The sequence below is a fragment of the Hypomesus transpacificus genome, chromosome 21 (genome assembly GCF_021917145.1).
Source record: "Hypomesus transpacificus isolate Combined female chromosome 21, fHypTra1, whole genome shotgun sequence".
Classification (NCBI taxonomy): domain Eukaryota; kingdom Metazoa; phylum Chordata; class Actinopteri; order Osmeriformes; family Osmeridae; genus Hypomesus; species Hypomesus transpacificus.
The window spans coordinates 2,668,534-2,685,740 of record NC_061080.1 but is presented as its reverse complement, the minus strand read 5'-3'; the positions used below and the strand labels follow the sequence as shown (position 1 = coordinate 2,685,740).

Here is a 17,207-nt window from a genome sequence, read left to right as displayed (position 1 = left end):
TATGTCTACAGCGTTGAGCAAATACATATATTGCAGAATTGAAAGGCCCCCATGTAGCGATGTTTGTGTGTGAAGGACAAAGAAAGGGACACAAATACATACACGTTTGGATGGCAGGCATTCAAAGGCACTTCTGACAAATGAATGTGTCACTGTTTGTTTGTGTCTCTCACTGGTTATGTTTAAAGTGGACTTACAAGAGTAAGTGTATGTGTGTGTGTGTGTATCCTCCTGTGTGCTGACCAGTTCATGTAGACCCGCCGTGATCAGTCCAGTCTTGCAGTGCTCCTTTACTCTCAGAGTGAGAAAAGCTGGTCATGTGATGACCTGTCTTGTTGCTGGGCAGATTGGGGTGGGGGTCTGGATGAGGTAGCGGGGGGCTGGCTGCGTGCAGGGGCTTGGTCCCCCACCTTCGCCCTCTCCTCCAAGAACTTGTCAAATTCTGCAAAGGGGTAGGGGGAGGATAGAGGGAAAAAGTTGTCAAGTTTACAACTGATATTAAGACTATCACCACAAGCAATCCTTGCTGGAAAAAAGGGTAGCTCTATTTAAAAACGACTGTGGGATGAAGAAAGATATCGGGCCATACCGTCACTAGTCACGCCGTCGGAGACAGCCGAATCAGGTGGCTGTAAATACAAGACAAATATTTGGTAGCAACTGGCTGTTTTAAAAACCTTTGAAACGTTAAACAAAAACTCAAAAAAACAAATAAATAAATAAACATACTGTGTCTGACGACAACCACCTGTCAATTTCATCCAACGTGGGGTTCTTGGATGACGTGACCTGAAAAAAAGAGGAAGAGAAACAGCGGCGTGTCAGAAAGAACAAGCGAGAGAGTGTTTATGTGTGGGTGACAGAGGCAGGGAGAGGGGGGAGATTTTTTGGTGTCCTGTTTTTAGCATTCAAAATAGTTCTGAACATGCTAAGAAAGCACAAGAAAAGGAAAAAAAGAATAAAGGAAAGACAGAGAGAGAGACAAAGGGAAAATAAGTCACTTGTGACAGTCACGGTTCTTAATCTGACATAATGCGACTCTCTCTCTCTGGTGTCTGCTTCCCCAGGATGGATGTCGTCATTCTGAACCATTTCTACATTCGCTCTAATTGAGCTGTTCCTCAACTGCAGAGCTTGACATTAAAGCTGACATTTCGTTATCTCCCGGCACAGCAAGGCTCCCAATGACATGATGACTTTCCAACCCCATCATCAGTCAAAGCCACAACATGCTACTACCATTGATTGATTGGCAAACCTATAGTTAGGTAGAGTGCAAAGACACGGAGGGGAACCTTTACAGAGACATACAGAGAAACAGACTGACAGAGATAGTGTGGGAGTACATGGTTGCTGGCACTGACCCGTGGATTGACTGCTCCTGTGACCTGCAACCTGGTGTCCAAGGCCCCGGCGAGGCCCTCCACTGCTCCGGGGTCCTCATACCGCACACTTGACACACACACACACACACACACACACACACACAGGAGTGAATATTCCCACACACATACACATCACATGGAGTTAGTCCATTATATGGAGTCCAATCCCAACTATACATGTGTTTAGTAAACACACATAGTGTATACTGTATATAGTGTGAGTAGGGCCAGTTGCTGGAGAGCCAGGGACCGCCCTCACCTCTTCCTCTGCTCTGCCAGGGAGCTGCCCCTGGTTTGGGCAAACATATCAAACTCCTCCTCCTCTGCTGGACCTGCTCCGCCCCCCCGAGAGAAACAGGAACCACAGTGAGAGAAGGAAACAGCAGCATTTATGCCTTGTTTTTTTTAATCCTTTAGGATCTATTCTATAAAAAAGGTTATTGGACTTTGCCGAGAGGGGAAAAGCAGGGACGAGGTTTAGACTGAAATAAATCTCTGCTGGATGTTACTTACAGAGTTGAGGCGCCGGACTCTGATTGGCTGGGGAGCCAGCTGCTGGTTGACTGGGAGCTATGGAGGTTACTGGTTGGCTGAGGGGATTTGGGGTGGGGCTTAGGTTGATGAGGTTGGAGGAGCTGTTGTTTGGGGTCTGTTTGGGACAAGGAAACATTTGGTCGAAGTCTTTAAATCGGTTATGTAAACTACCGAGTTAACTAAAGTGTAAAGGGAAATACTTCAAAGGATAGCTTTACCTGCTGTGGAGTTGTTCTCTGTGACTTATTAAGTCTGTCAAACCTGAAGAAAAACACAACCATCATTGCAAAATGATTGACTGTTTTACAAACCCGTCCGTTGGTCTAAATAGCAGGCAATAAAACAAACTTCCCCCAGAGAGGTGAACTTAACATGCCTTTGCTCACACCTCACTATGCAGCTATGATAGGGGTGCCTGGCTTTAGATTGGCCTGTCATGTCAAAAATGGCCGCTTCCTGCAGAGTACCTGTCGTAACGGATGAAGGCGTTGTTGAGGTCGTCGTTGACCACCAGCAGCTCCTCGATGAGGCCCTCGTCCACCAGTTTGGGGATGAGCTCCACCACCCTACGCTGCATGCTCTTGCACACCGAGTACAGCTGCTGCTCTCGGAGGGAGGGAGGGAGGGAGGGGGGGGGAGGGAGGGAGGGAGGGAGGGAGGAAGGGGAATGGAGAAAGAGAGGTGGGTGCACAGAGAGACTCAATCATCACTCAATAATACTTTTACGTTCCGCACCAAAGTGTTGGGAGTGATGACAAGATGGAGAGAGAGAGAGAGACAGGAGATGGAGATGGAGAAAGAGAAAGAGAGGTGGGTGCACAGAGAGACTCAATCATCAATCATCACTCAATAATACTTTTACGTTCCGCACCAAAGTGTTGGGAGTGATGACAAGATGGAGAGAGAGAGACAGGAGAGCAGTGCTCCCAGAAGAGGCGGTCTCACAGGTTTCTAAGTTAAAACAAGACGAAACAAGAGAGCGGAGAGTCGTACAGGTAGAACACGGGGAAAGAGAGCAAGTCACGAAGCAAGAAGGAAACACCGATCTTTCGGACCGACTCCATGCGTGAAAACGCACACACAGCCACACACCTGAAGCAGCTCTGTGTCTTGTTGTGCACTCTGGCCTGGGGTGAGTTGGTTGAGCATCTCAGTCATTACGGTCAGGTTGCCCCTGACCAGCGCCAACTCTGCCCTTAGCTTCTGCTCCTGAGGGGTTAACAACCACAACCACAAGGTTCATCGTTGGATAGTGTCCCTAAAAAAAACACATAGTTGTATTTTTCTACCGTAATCAGGTCTGTTTGAAACAGCATTTCCTCTCAAAGCCGCAAGATACACACAAGTAATTTCCCTTTGTGCTGTTGTGGGGGCTAAAAAAACTCAGCGTGGTTTAACCACAGGTTTGGCTGTTTATGTTTGCTCCTGTGTTTAAACATGCTAGAAGTGCAGAGGAGCTAATCAGCATTTTTGAACACTTCCAAGTGGAACACGGCCAGGAATAGTCATTCACTGGGCTATGGACAACGTCAAATGTAACGATCACAGGGTGATTGACAGGTCTGTCTAGGAGCAACAGTACCTGTTCGGCAGGGATGAACACAGGCCCCTCGCTAGGCTGTGCAAGTAAAGCACTCTGGCTAGGGGCACTCCTGGGAGACGCAGAGGTGGATGTCGACGCAGCAGCGTGCATCTGAGCTTCAGCACAAGGAGCAGCCACGCTTACGTCCGTGCCGTTCTCTGGAATGCTCTAGAAAGACGAGACAACGTCATTTCGATTGAAATATTAGGAGGGAGGGAGGAGGGAAAGAATGGAAGACATAGCGCGGGTGCGATCCACCCCATGTGCACGGATGCGTCTCGGGCTCACTCGGTTGGGTGTGTGTATGGGCGACAGGGCATCCAGGTCTGTCATGGGAAACTCCAGGCCCCGCCTCTTCAGGTCCTCGTACACGCCCACCACCCCTGCCAGGGAGGGAGAGTTCCGGAAGGCGTCCGCCCACGCCTGGGAGGGAAGGGAGGAAAGAGAGGGAGGAGGGAAAGAAGAGAGAGAGGAGAGGAGAGGGAAGTGTGTAGGGATGGGAAAACAAAAGAGCAGGATAGTCAGAGAGGAGGAGAGAAAAAGAGAAAGCGTGTGGATACGGAGGGAGACCGAGAGAAACGAAACGGAATGCGACAGGGAGACAGGTAGACGAATAGAGAGCAGAAAATGGAAATGAAATGAGAGTGAGACCTTTTGAAACCCGTTGACATTATGAAAGAAATTGACACAAAGGCTTTGTCCCATTCAGAAAAGTGGTATGTTAACCATGTTGTCATTCTGCCCAATTTATCCATTAAATCTAATGGGCCATTTGGACAGAGTGGGCTGGAGGTGACATGAAGTCATTGACTGCAACAAGTCATCTTATTATTGCAAAATGAACGAGGAGGCTAGTAGTTGTCTGCTGTCAAATTACCGATCGAACAGACATTGTGCATGGAAACTGAACTCATGACAAAGGGTAAACAGGCAACAAAACTGGAGAAGCACTTCATTTGGGGTGACACTGATGGATGGTCGCCATCGAAACCTCTTGATGGTTCAAAAGTGAGTTTCCCGTACGACCATGTACGGTATGGTATTGAGAATGATGTATTTCTGTAGCACACGCTTATATTTATATAACAGAGTTGAATTAGTTAAACTCACTCCTTAGTATAAATACCGCCCACTCACAAATGTCTAGCTTTTCGGTGGCGTAGCTATTTAAAGGAGTGTTTATGAAAGGAGGTCAACGCGTGCACGAGTTAGGCGACCCGAGTTCGATCCCCCGAGTGAGCGACAAAGCAATACCGACGAGCAACAACAATGACACTTGTTCCACTTACATAACAGTGCGTGTCCACTACAGCGAAGCGGAGCGGCGCGGAGCGTCGGCTTCCAATCCATTTTTTTTTTAAAACGTGTGTTGATGCTCGCGTACGCTCCCACAATGCCCTACACCAGCGTCAACGCCCGGTTTTATTGAAAATGGATTGGAAGCCGACGCTCCGCTCCGCTGTAGTGGACACGCACCGTAAGGCTTAACACCAAGGAGTTTTCAGCACTCGGTACCTGTGGGTGTACCTAGCACCTCTCGTAAAGCAACATGTCTGAATCTCACACCTGTATAAGGCTCAGTACTCGGTCGTGTAGAGCTGTGGGTGGGTTGTACTTGGGAAGGATGGAACGGACTAGAACTCCCTCCACAAACTCCTGAGACGCCACCAGAACGTGGAACCGGTGGCCGCAGTTCTTCACGCACGCTTCCAGAACCTTTTTAAAACCAAGGTAAAAAAAGGGGAGGGGTATTGGGAAAACAAGCGCTATCAGGGTCTCAGCCCAAATTAAAGACACACTCTGTAGCTTCAATAAGTGGACAGAAGTGGGAAAGTGAGATATGGACCAAACCAAATGAAAGAGAGGTCCACTCACGGTCAGCGCCAACATGATCTCTCTGAAGTTCTTGTTGCCCACGATCTTCCTCTTTATGGCTTTGGCGGCATCCTTGGGTCTGGGGTCAAAGGCAACAACACAACAAAAGGTGGAAGACATTGGACGTCAGTCTGAGTGAAATCAATGCCCCTGTTCTATTCTCCTGATAGTTATCGGCGTCGTCTAGCTGTTTGACGTGGAGAGTGACGCGGCAGTAATTGGAAAATGGCAGTCGCAAACGATCCATAACAACGAAGACCTCCATACCCCTCGTCCGTCTCGTTGATGATGTCACAGATCTCCATATTGAGGCCCCAGTCTTCTGACTGCAGTGCTCCGCTGGTGGCTCGCTCTGTCAACAACCCATGACACACACTTAGGACAGGGAGAGCAGACAACCAATGTGGAGACTCAGAAGGCCATTTATTAACCTTTCACAACACCAGGTTCCTGGCCATACGGTAATGATCATTTCATGGGGATCCCAAATGTGGCAACAAGGCCTACATATGAATCACTGATATGAATACATTGGAAATGTAACATGGAATTCCATGACGGAAACGTCATGAAAATAATATATTCTCTTTTCTTCTCTCTTAACTGAAAATGTTTTGGAACTTGTAGAAGGACTGTCTTGGTGTTTGAATTATGCATTTAGTTCACACACAATCACTGTTATTGCTTGATTGGATTACCATTGAATAATCAGTCTTATTTTTCAAGTCCAACTAAAGCTGAGGTGCCTTGTGATTACTGCCAGCGTCTGCACTCCCCCTCTGCACTCAATAGGCCCCTGATTTAGCCTTTATACTTCTCTAATTCTCCTTCTCTCCCTCCTACTCCCTCCCTGCACACACCCTCCCACTCACTCCCAACCCCCTTACGCTCTCCTTCCCTTTGCCTAACTCACATTTCACAGCCCCCCCCCCCCCCCCCCCCCCCCCCCCCTCCTCACTCCTTTTTCATGTGACTGTCAGCTGCTTCGGTTAACGTTCTTGGGGAGCTAGCTGATGCATTCATGTAGCGGATGAGGGAGTTGGAAAGGATAACCAGGAAGGAAGACTCTAAAACATCCCGGCATAAAGTTCTTATCTGTATGACGTAGCCTAAATAAATAATCGTTTAGTTAGTTAGCCTATCGCTAATGAGGATTGTCAGCTTCCCAAATCTAAACATCCATTACGTCATCCTTCAATCATCCAACCATCAAGGCCATTTAAGTAACGGTGTTTGAACTGACTACTGGAACCTAGCTTGAACACATTTACATAGGCCTTCATTTTAATATAACCTTTCATGTCCAGTTTCAGTTGGCTACAGGAATTAGATCAAAACAGGATGTGTACAGTATAGGGATAGCCTACAAGTAACAGTCCCGCTACAATGTAGAATGAAGAAGTTAGAAATGAAACTTTGCCACTCCTTGTGATTCGTTACATTTGATGTCATGCAAGATCAGATGACGAATCGAATGGGATATTGCAATTCTAAGACCCACCGCTATTTTATTATTGGTTTAGAATACATGTTTAAAGTCCAATATTAACCATAATGATTAACCCCATTACAATTCTACGTTTGGATTTTAAACTTTGACTCTGAAGCCTAGTGAACTTGACTTTAAAATAGTTTAATATGATTTAGTTTCAATTTAGATTAGCTGTAGTAACTATAGTGACTAAATTGAACAAGTTTCGTGGTTCTGAGACGAAATAACAAACGTAACCCACTGCCTACCTATTCTTTGTCCGACAGGCGTAGTGAACGGGCTTCCTATGAGAAACTCCATTTTTTCCACAATTGCCGACATCGAACAAATATATTTCCCCACGATAATTATCTTCAAACGCTATTTCCCCGTTTGGTTAGTCTCTCTTCAGTGCTGTGCGCGCAGTTTCTGAACTGTGGCCGTGCGGTCACGTGAAACCTAGGCCAGGAAACAGCTTTTACCCTGGAGGACTGCCTACATTCTAGACACAATAATGACAGGTGAAGAATGTGATAGAAATATAGATAATTTTGACATCTGCTGAACAAGCTAATGTGTCAGAACAAACACGTGAATCAAATTAATAGCTCTACGTCCTCAATGTTCGCGAACAGTGTGCCAGTACCAGCCCATCATACATTTCAATATGGTCCCTGCTTTGCTGGTTTCATGTAGGCTACATAGGCCCTATGTGTTTTGCTTTTTTGTCTGATATAATTTATATTTGTTTAAACATGTTTTCATTCAAAGGCAAAAGGTTCTGGTCGTCATATCCCCTAAATAATTTCTTAGCCACACCTTAAATGGGCCTTTATCAGCCATACAACAACTCATAAACCAAATACAATTTTATAGTAAGGACACTAATTACAAGACAAAATAATGTATTTTCTTTCAGATGCAAATAACTTTTGTTACTTTGAAGATAAATGATGTGCATTTCAACTAAGCGTAATACTACAAAAGGATAAACATGATACATCAGGACAATACATTTGCTGTTTTAGCACAATTTGTGATTGCATTCAAAAATATACACTTCTATACTGTAGTTTCCACAGATCTTGTTTGGAGTATCTCCTTGTTACCAAAGCTCAATGCAAAACATTGCTTCCTCGTGCATTACAAATATACAAACTTACACTTTGCACTTGGACGGACAGTTTCACACGGATTCATGGCTTTCAGACAGCAAAAAAAACTGGTAGTTGGGTTCCAAAACAGAAGGCAGGAGTAGTTCCTCTTTGATATGTTTTTAGCATTGCCCCTTTAGGAACATACAAGGAGCATTTCATCTTTTCACAAAGATGTAGTTTACACCAACAGCGTCAGAGAACACTCTATGAGTAATCAGAAAATAGCTTAGGTGGTTAGGATAGTGTCTTTTAGAAGGGGACGGGTCCGTAGTAAGCGGTGTATGCTGCAACGATGCCTTCGGTGTCGGCCATGTCATCGCACGCCACATTCAGCTCGCACACCTCACTTAGGCTAAGTGGGCAGAGAGAGAGAGGGAGACTCAAAAATAACTCAGAGGAAATCGCTGATATCATTAAATGTTCTGCATTTTACAATCCACAGGTTTGAAGCCAAACTCCAAGACTGTACTGCTTGTACATGTTACGTTGGGCACGCAAAGACAACTCAGACAACATTTGACCTCATGTGGCAGCTGCGGAAGCCATTAACCGTACCGCCTTCCCTCTAAGCGCCATTGCGCCAGCACACTGCAACAACCGCCTCATAACCAGTGACACCCATATGGTTGTTAAAGGACTAATTTAGGCTTCTACATCTCAGAAAAGGCCCCATGGTAGATAGATCTTTCCCAGAAGGCCATGCGTGAGGGTTAATGTGTGTTACCTCTCCAGCTGCAGGGGGGTGAGGGCTGCTGGGCCTGCAGGGGTGGCGGGGGCGGCCCTCCTCTTCCTCAACAAGATGGAGGCCAGGTCTCTCTTCATGAGCACTTCAGGAGCTGAGGGAAAACACACCCGAGCCACACACACACACTTGATTACACGGTTTGTCTTTACGACCCCAAACAGCGACTACCTCAACTGTGAACGCTGTTTTCCTTCCTCTTCAAGTACACAGGTGTAAACTTTTCACTTCCCCTTTCTTAAGGTTTATAGATTGTGTAGTACACGCACACAAATGCATATGAACCCTCTCACAGATATTGACCAGAGCCAGAACACACACACACACATACCCTCAGTGCTGGCTCCAGCTGACTCCGAGGAAGAGGAGGAAGAAGAGGAAGAAGAGTCTGAGGCAGAAGAGTCAGACGCCGATGATGAGGCAGAGTCAGACGCCGATGAGGAAGCCGAGTCAGACTCCGAGGATGAGGATGAAGATGAGGAGGAGTCCGAGGCAGAGGAAGTGTCCACAGCGGGTGTGGGCTCAGGTGTAACAACAGCTGCGGGGTCGAGGACTACATCTGTAGATCACAGTCACAAACTCACCAAACAACCCATGGATACAGCACATGATATCATAACGAAGTACATACATGTTTCAATACACCATAACATGAGTTGTATTAGTAACTATTAAATAGGGTTGTGTTTGTGTACATTGACAGGAATAGAAAGGAAGGTTGTAAAAGGTTGTTGAGTTTTCATACCCCAAGTGGACCAGGATACTGACAGGGCAGCGCAGAGAGACAGCAGGGACAGAGTCTTCATGGTGCTTGTTGAGCGGTTGTCTCGTCTTCTGGGATCGCTGGCCTCTTGTCAGTCTCTGGGCTTTCCCGTTTGTTTTCTTCCTACTTTCGATGCTGCCTTTTCTCTCTCTTTCCCTCCATTCCTTGTCAATATATACTGTGGTCCGGGCATCCTCCCATCTGTCATGCACACGACCAGATGCCCCTTCTGATTGGTTAGGGAATCGAATGTCAGCCCTTCCGTTTGCATCTGCTCACATCATGTTCAAACAGACACCTACTCGCCCCCCTTGGCACAGGGTTCTATAAAATCTCACCCACACAAACATTCTTACATATACATGGCACACAAACATGTGTGATCCAGACACTGAGGCCAATGAAACAGCATGCTCGCATGCAAACAAACGAGCAGGGATGTGTGATTAGGCAAAGACCACATCCGAGAAACATCGGGATACATCTAGAGTGAAACACACACAAACACCCCCCCACACACACACATCGTAAGTAAAAATAAAACGGTATCGGGGAATGAATGGCGATATTTCATCCGACATGGATGTTTTTCTACATACATGTTTTTATGAGCATTCTGTTGAGGAGATTCAATTCTAAATCCAAAACATGCACTTTCACGTCAATCATTTTGCAGACCAACCAATCATTTTGTGTTTTTTGGTTTTGTTTGTTTGTGGGGAAACCGATTCACGGCGAACCCCTGAAATGTTCCAACCCCACCCCAAAATAAAAACTACCAGCAACACCCCCAAAAAGGCATATAGGTCACAAGCATCGTTGGCATTTATAAATAACATCATCCATAAATTGTGATTGGATTCAAGATCAGTGTAACCCAGGGCCGTAGAACGCCAGTCGCTCGCTTGTGCCAAAATTGATCTCCCACCCCCACAAACCCCAAACTACAGTGCGGGTAAACCCCATGCTACTAATCGAGTGACAAGGGACAGCACCCAGACTCATTATCTGACAGAAGGTAATTATAGTGTTGCCTAGTCCCACTCAAACCGCAGCCAGTCGCTATATAAAGAGGCCCAGACCCAGATAGATCCACGGCCTTCCCGACCTCGGGGCCTACGCTTTACAAACAAAAAGAAACAAATAAATAAATAAATGACGGGGGGGGGGGGGGGGGGGGGGGGGGACCAAAAGACTCTGAACAGGCCTTGCTCGATGTGTTTCCACATATGGAATCCAGGGTATTTTTTAGCAAGCCAGACCCATATGTGATATGCACATTGGTTTGGAAACGGCAAGCTATAAGCCCAGCGGTCTATTCGCCATGGGGATCAGAGTTCAAGCCTGCGATCCCTTTTTTGGGGTTTGCCTAGAATGGCTTTGAGATGGTTGGAGTGTGTGGGGACATGGGAGGCCAGCCATACTTCCATTTAAACACTGTATAGAAGTTGATTGTATGTTTAGGCAGATTTATCACTGTATACATAAATATATTTCAGCGAGGGCCTGTTGGTGTCCACTTTTATCATACTGTGTCAAATACTGCCAAGATCTCCGTTGTTGCAGGTTGGCCTTGCCACCCATCATGGTCTGGTGTTATTCTTGGTGACGGATTTGTCTTGGAATAAGTGGGGTGTAATTTCAGTGTCTAGTCCAGTGTTCATTTTTGTGGAAGCGTTTCAATGCGGGGGGACAAAGTTTGAGAAAACACTTGCCACAGACTCTCACTCTATTGGTCAGAGCAAACAGTGTTTAAACGCTTCAGCTTTAGGTCAGTCGTGTTTTATGGTTGTGTTTCGTTCCTGAAAACCCATACAGTGCAAGCCACGTGGTCATCTAGACAAATGAGGAATGCTTGCTTTTTTACTGTCACTGCTGTTTGTAGAGAGTCTAAGGTTTGTAGACATACAATCCACACAGTCATACATAGACAGACACGTTCTCTCCCTCTCTCAATGGCATATTGCACAAGAGTGGAGCTTATTCCGAAGACTAAACTTATTTTTGTGTAACATTTAACACCACAGACCAAGTACTTAAACACTTTCTATATTCTACTAAAGGGTGTAGGGGGTTAAATACAAGGGCCTACTCTTTTGTCTTTCATACTAAGCTGTCATATAAGGTAACATACATTTATGAACGGGTAGGCTAACATTTGCAGGTGTGGTAATCTATTGAACATACAGTACGTGCTCATCTCATTGCAGGAGCCATGGCAACTGGAGATTATTTGTGTCCGCTTTTAGGTGGTTGTAAAAACCCAGGAAGTGCACTCATATTCCTCTCCTCATGATTGATATGGGACTCAGATCCATTTCCCCTCAGAAAACAGGAGGGAGTAAGAAGATGCTCAAGACAAGTCAACTCTAGACAAGCCAACCTTAAGTGGTGGAGTCACAACCCTAAAGAAAACGCACCTCAAATACCTTAAAGGCTGTATTTAGATTAGATGATAGAATTGGAAAAGCGCCTGGGTGCTGCGTCTTAACGTAACGCCATCTTGCCAAAGCACATCTGGGGGTTAGAAAGACGTCTGAAAACACAAGAGGTTGATTCAAACTCATAAGGGCCGGGTTTCCCAGATTCGTTAAGAAGCTCTTAACGCTTAGAGCTTCTTAGGAGCGTTCTAAGAACACTCTAGAACGCTCTTAGAACGCTCCTTAGAAGCTCTGAGCGTTAAGAGCTTCTTAACGAATCTGGGAAACCCGGCCATGTGCTGTGTTAAATACAGATTGCGAGGAGGAGTATCAAGCTCAGTCGGCAATTGTAAACTATTAAGGTCTTAGATACATTTATACGTGTTCAAGCTGTGTAATATGGAAAATAGTTGGACGTGCTGGCGATGTCAGACGGAAGGCCGGTTAGTGATGGCAGTGAGCTGGTATTTTGGACCATCCCAACCCTGTCGACCCATCGGGATTCTCCCCGTAACCCCGATGGCCAGTCCACCCCTGCCCCACACAACAGATGAACCAATATCTATCCCTTTTAGTCTTAGAGCAGCAGCCTTAACACCATCAGTCCAACCAAAACCTGTCCCACAGGGGGTTTCATTCACTCAGCAATCTGTAAGTGCCTCTGCAGTAGGTGGGTGACCATCCATACAACCCTTCAAAGTCGACCAATAAGACGACGCCAACTTCTAAGTATACATTTTTTAAATGATGGCGCAGCAGTACTGTAAACTAGACAGCGATAGTCAACGACAGATCTAATCAATGCCGTATATGTCCAGTAAGGAAGTTGTCTGTTTTGTCTGCTTCCCACACCTGACCTGACTGCACGCATGAGGTTCAAAACCTCTCAGGTCAGTCCCCTCATCAAACCACAAACCTAACTAGGCCTACTTAAACTCTGGGACCCTCTCAAACAGCTTTCCATATAGGCCTAACAATAACTTGTTTTTCCCATTGTATATATTATGCAAGGAATGTCTGGTTTTATGGTTGAATTTTAGGGCAACAAGTGTCCAACTAATCTCACAAAGTTGTCATTGTTCAGGACCCAAAGACCATGTTTGAAGTTGTTTGTAACAGCGCTTCGAGATGCCCCCCAAAATAATCAGCTGACAGTTTTATGATAGAGCTCTTATAGTCATGTTAAACTGGCCCTGTTGATCTAAATCAGGGTGGAACTCCACTAGACACTTGAAAAAGTGATCTCAAAACTGAAGTTAAAATGCTGTGTGTTGCTTTGATGAATGTTTCTTAAAAAGGAAATATTCCTATAAAGTGCACCGCTTTCCATGACACTCAAGGCAGACTCCACAATAACACCAGTCCAGCTATGTTAGCAGTGTTGACGCTGGCATAACGTCGAACCAGCTCCTTTTCAAAGGGTTTTCTGTCTCAAGTCGCAAATCTGGCTCGCCAACTTACAGTAAGACAATATGAAATAGATACTTTAAGTGGCTGGAACGTTATTAGCTGTCAATTGTTGCTTCGTGAACTGCACAAAACGATCAACGACTCCAGTTTAGCTTAAAGACAACAGGGATTTGACGTAATTGCTGAGTCAGGCATCGAATGAAGACTTGGCCTACTTGCTGGAGAACTTTTCAATTGGCAATGTTTTTTGGGCATACTGTCACAAGTTGAGTATTGATTTTAAAACTCCAAACAGGGCCAAGTGAAAATTGCTGACATAACAATCAGGCTCTTTCAAAGGGTTCTATGAATTAAATTCTGGCTAGCTAAGTCACAGAAATACAATATAAAGTTAACTTTGTGTCAGTATAGATGTGTTTACTGATGCAAAAACAGCCTGCACATTGCAAACTCCAATAAAGCCAACACCAAATCAACTATCCGACATATCAGCAGCTGCAACATGGGACAAAAAAAACCCAATAACTAACAATTAATCAAAAGGACAACGAGGCATTAGTGAGCATTTATTGGTCAAGTTGAACATGTTCCACCTTACAAGTTTGAAGGAAAACCTGAAACAAACAATAAAGCAATGATTAGGAACACAATGGAAACTTATCTAATGGAAATGTCTTTCCACAGATGTCAGCCAGTTAAAGACTCACCTCTGGTCTAGTGTCACCAGTACACCAAGAAGGGGTTATGGCCACGATGGGTTTTGAACTCCCCAGGGGTATATTGCTTTTGGGAGGAAACAAATTCTCTTCTGCGGTACTTGGTGCGGTACTTGGCGCGGACATTTGAGAAGGGGCGTGTCCTTGGGCCTGTGGTTTCTTGAGAGGCCTCAGCACCACTATCCGGATGGTACTCCCTACTGCCGCTGTCAGTTCCAGTGCTCTCGTTGCTGATGCTTGTGCCACCAGTGTCCTTACTGCAGCTAGATGAGTCACTGCAGCTGACCCCACCGCTTTCAGAGTCTGTACTGCACCCGGATAGGTCACTGCAGCTGAACCTGCCACTGTCATCAGTGTCCAAGTCGCACCCGGATGGGTCACTGCAGCTGACCCCGCCGCCGTTTTCAGAGTCCGTACTGCACCCGGATGGGTCACTGCAGCTGTTTCCACCGCTGTTGTCTGTGTCCGAGTCACACCCGGATGGGTCACTGCAGCTGACCCCACCGCTGTCGTCATTGTCCGAGTCACACCCAGATTGGTCACTGCAACTGACCCCACCGCTGTTGTCTGTGTCCGAGTCACACCCGGATGGGTCACAGCAGCTGACCCCGCCGCTGTCGTCAGTGTCCGAGTCACACCCGGATGGGTCACTGCAGCTGACCCCGCCGCTGTCGTCAGTGTCCGAGTCACACCCGGATGGGTCACTGCAGCTGACCCCGCCGCTGTCGTCAGTGTCCGAGTCACACCCGGATGGGTCACTGCAGCTGATTCCACCGCTGTTGTCTGTGTCCGAGTCACACCCGGATGGGTCACTGCAGCTGACCCCACCGCTGTCGTCAGTGTCCGAGTCACACCCAGATTGGTCACTGCAACTGACCCCACCGCTGTTGTCTGTGTCCGAGTCACACCCGGATGGGTCACTGCAGCTGACCCCGCCGCTGTCGTCAGTGTCCGAGTCACACCCGGATTGGTCACTGCAACTGACCCCACCGCTGTCGTCAGTGTCCGAGTCACACCCAGATTGATCACTGCAACTGACCCCACCGCTGTCGTCAGTGTCCAAGTCGCACCCGGATGGGTCACTGCAGCTGACCCCGACGCCGTTCTCAGTGCCCATGTCGCAGCCAGATGAGTCACCCCTCTCACAGTTATCCACAAGCTTTTTCACTTCAACATTAAAATCAAAGTGAGTGGACTGACCAGCTTGCGGTAGTTTAACACTCTTATGTGACAGGAAGGCATTACCCGAGTTAGATGAGGGTTTCATGTACTGACTGGACAGGAATGGTGATTTGCTGTTCCTTGCAAGTCCAAAGATGCCGTTACCATGCTTCAAGCCCCTTGGGTTAGACAGTTTCTGAGTGACCTTGTTGCTGATGGGCTTCTCAGTCTGCTTCTGTGATGCAACGAGTCGGGGGCTGGATCCAGGGAAGACTTTTCCCATTGAGTTACCAGAGTCACCTGTGGAAAGAGAAACATAAGCAAGTTGAAAGGCAAACTGTTGATCTTGACTCAAATAAATGGATTCTACTGAAAGTAATGGGTTCTACCCACCAACAAAATAAGTACCTTGGAATACAGGAGCACAGACAGCAGCTCCAACCAGCAGACAACCCATCAAAAAAAAACTAAAAAGACAAGACTAGTTAGATGAAATCCCACCAACAGACACCATAGAAATGTATCATGTTATAAACTCACTTTAGACATATTGCAAAATCCACAACCATTTTGCAACTCCAAGGGTATCACAAACTGCAGGACGGATTTTCACCCCAAAAAAGAACTGGTTCCATATCTGATACTTATTTGCTCTCCCCTTTTAAATAATCGGTCAAACCCTGACAACGTAAGCCTAACTAATTAATCGCACATGTTACCAATCAATGTGATCACAGATGTGATTAAGGATCAGAAATGTAGTAGGTACTTTACCTCTCAGTGTTGGTTGCAATCTGCCAGTTAAACAGAAATAAGAAGAACATCTAAACTCTAATAATATGTATTAGTTTAACTGCATGCGCTTATGGTTCTTCCCTTTGGCACTTATTTGTTTTTTTCACAATATGCTTCATGTTTTGGCTGGTTGCAATGTTTGGGGCTACCGTTGTTATGATCAGTGATGCTCTTTTGTAAAGTTCTCTCTTGGAAGTTGCTTTGGATAAAAGCGTCTGATAAATGCGTAAATGTAAACGTATAGCCTATACCTTCCGAGACTGATCACACCCCGGTGTCACAAGGAGCGATATGGGCCTTCAGATTCCAAAATGCCTTAACAAAAACTGTGCTTTTTGGGCAGCACATTTTTTATGAAAAAGGGACAATGCCTAAATGTGGATACTTGATTTGAAATGTGTCGATTTGACCGTTTCTCTGAGCGAACGGAGACAATGATAACGTCCTTAAGGGGAGACACACCAATGTCAATTCTCACCATCAACCTTAAAGGTTTTTTTCCAATGTTATCCAAACTTTAATTACAGTACACCACCACAAACACATACATTTGCATCAAAATATTTATACAACAAAAAAAAAATATATATATCTGGTTTGTGTATAAAAAGTCCAGCTGCCAGGCAATGTTTTCCCTATACCGGCTGATGTTTCCGCTTGGCATTCCAACACTACTAATTATCCCGATTTCAGTCTGGGCCTTGAAATTCCCTTCTCTTTCTGGGGAATTTTTCAGGGATTGACGCTAAAAGTTTCTCTCACTTCTGGTTTTTATATTTGATGCAGCTTTGAGACCATCTGTTTCTCTCTTTTGGATCTTTTATAGACTCCCGATTGCCTGTACTCTCACTTTAACATGGTTCTCTTGTTGAACTGTGTGCCAGTGTGTTCATGTGTGAGAGTTGATTTTGCACACTTTCTCAGTCTACTACTTTTCTAATCAGCTCCTCTAGGTAAAATGTTCCACTGTGTTTTAGTCTTTCTATTCTGTCCCATTCTACTCAATCCAGTTTCATCTTATTCTAAACCAGACCTGGCCATGCCAGACGAGTTCACTGGATGCATGTGCTGTCTAGACAATGTCATTCTGAGAATCTCCTTCTTTCGTTCCTACTCAAGATAGCCTCTCCTCTTCATCTCTTCCTCTCCGCTCCTCATCCTAGACTTGCTTCTCCTCTGGGTCAGTCTTTTGCAGC

At 45.8% G+C, this 17,207-nt stretch overlaps 2 protein-coding genes across 3 annotated transcripts; both read right to left on the bottom strand.

Moving 5' to 3' along the window:
- Window positions 1-220: 220 nt before the first annotated feature.
- Window positions 221-7,648, bottom strand: LOC124483562 (target of Myb protein 1-like). Of its 2 annotated transcripts, none has more exons than XM_047044054.1 (15): window positions 7,117-7,648; window positions 5,644-5,751; window positions 5,377-5,455; window positions 5,068-5,217; window positions 3,790-3,924; window positions 3,502-3,669; window positions 3,012-3,128; window positions 2,387-2,520; window positions 2,138-2,180; window positions 1,899-2,034; window positions 1,645-1,717; window positions 1,365-1,452; window positions 730-789; window positions 590-629; window positions 221-442 (listed from the first exon to the last, which is right to left on the bottom strand). In XM_047044054.1, exons 2-15 carry the CDS (start codon window positions 5,679-5,681, stop codon window positions 297-299), a joined length of 1,407 nt encoding a protein of 468 aa, XP_046900010.1. In that variant the 5' UTR covers window positions 5,682-5,751; window positions 7,117-7,648; the 3' UTR covers window positions 221-296. The 2 variants fall into 2 exon arrangements, with proteins under 2 accessions (XP_046900010.1, XP_046900009.1); XM_047044053.1 differs by having other exon boundaries at window positions 5,644-5,728.
- An 87-nt stretch (window positions 7,649-7,735) lies between these two features.
- bglapl (bone gamma-carboxyglutamate (gla) protein, like) lies at window positions 7,736-9,679 on the bottom strand. Its single transcript, XM_047044056.1, has 4 exons — window positions 9,492-9,679; window positions 9,078-9,305; window positions 8,729-8,840; window positions 7,736-8,356 (listed from the first exon to the last, which is right to left on the bottom strand). Exons 1-4 carry the CDS (start codon window positions 9,550-9,552, stop codon window positions 8,254-8,256), a joined length of 504 nt encoding a protein of 167 aa, XP_046900012.1. The 5' UTR covers window positions 9,553-9,679; the 3' UTR covers window positions 7,736-8,253.
- Between the last annotated feature and the right edge of the window lie 7,528 nt (window positions 9,680-17,207).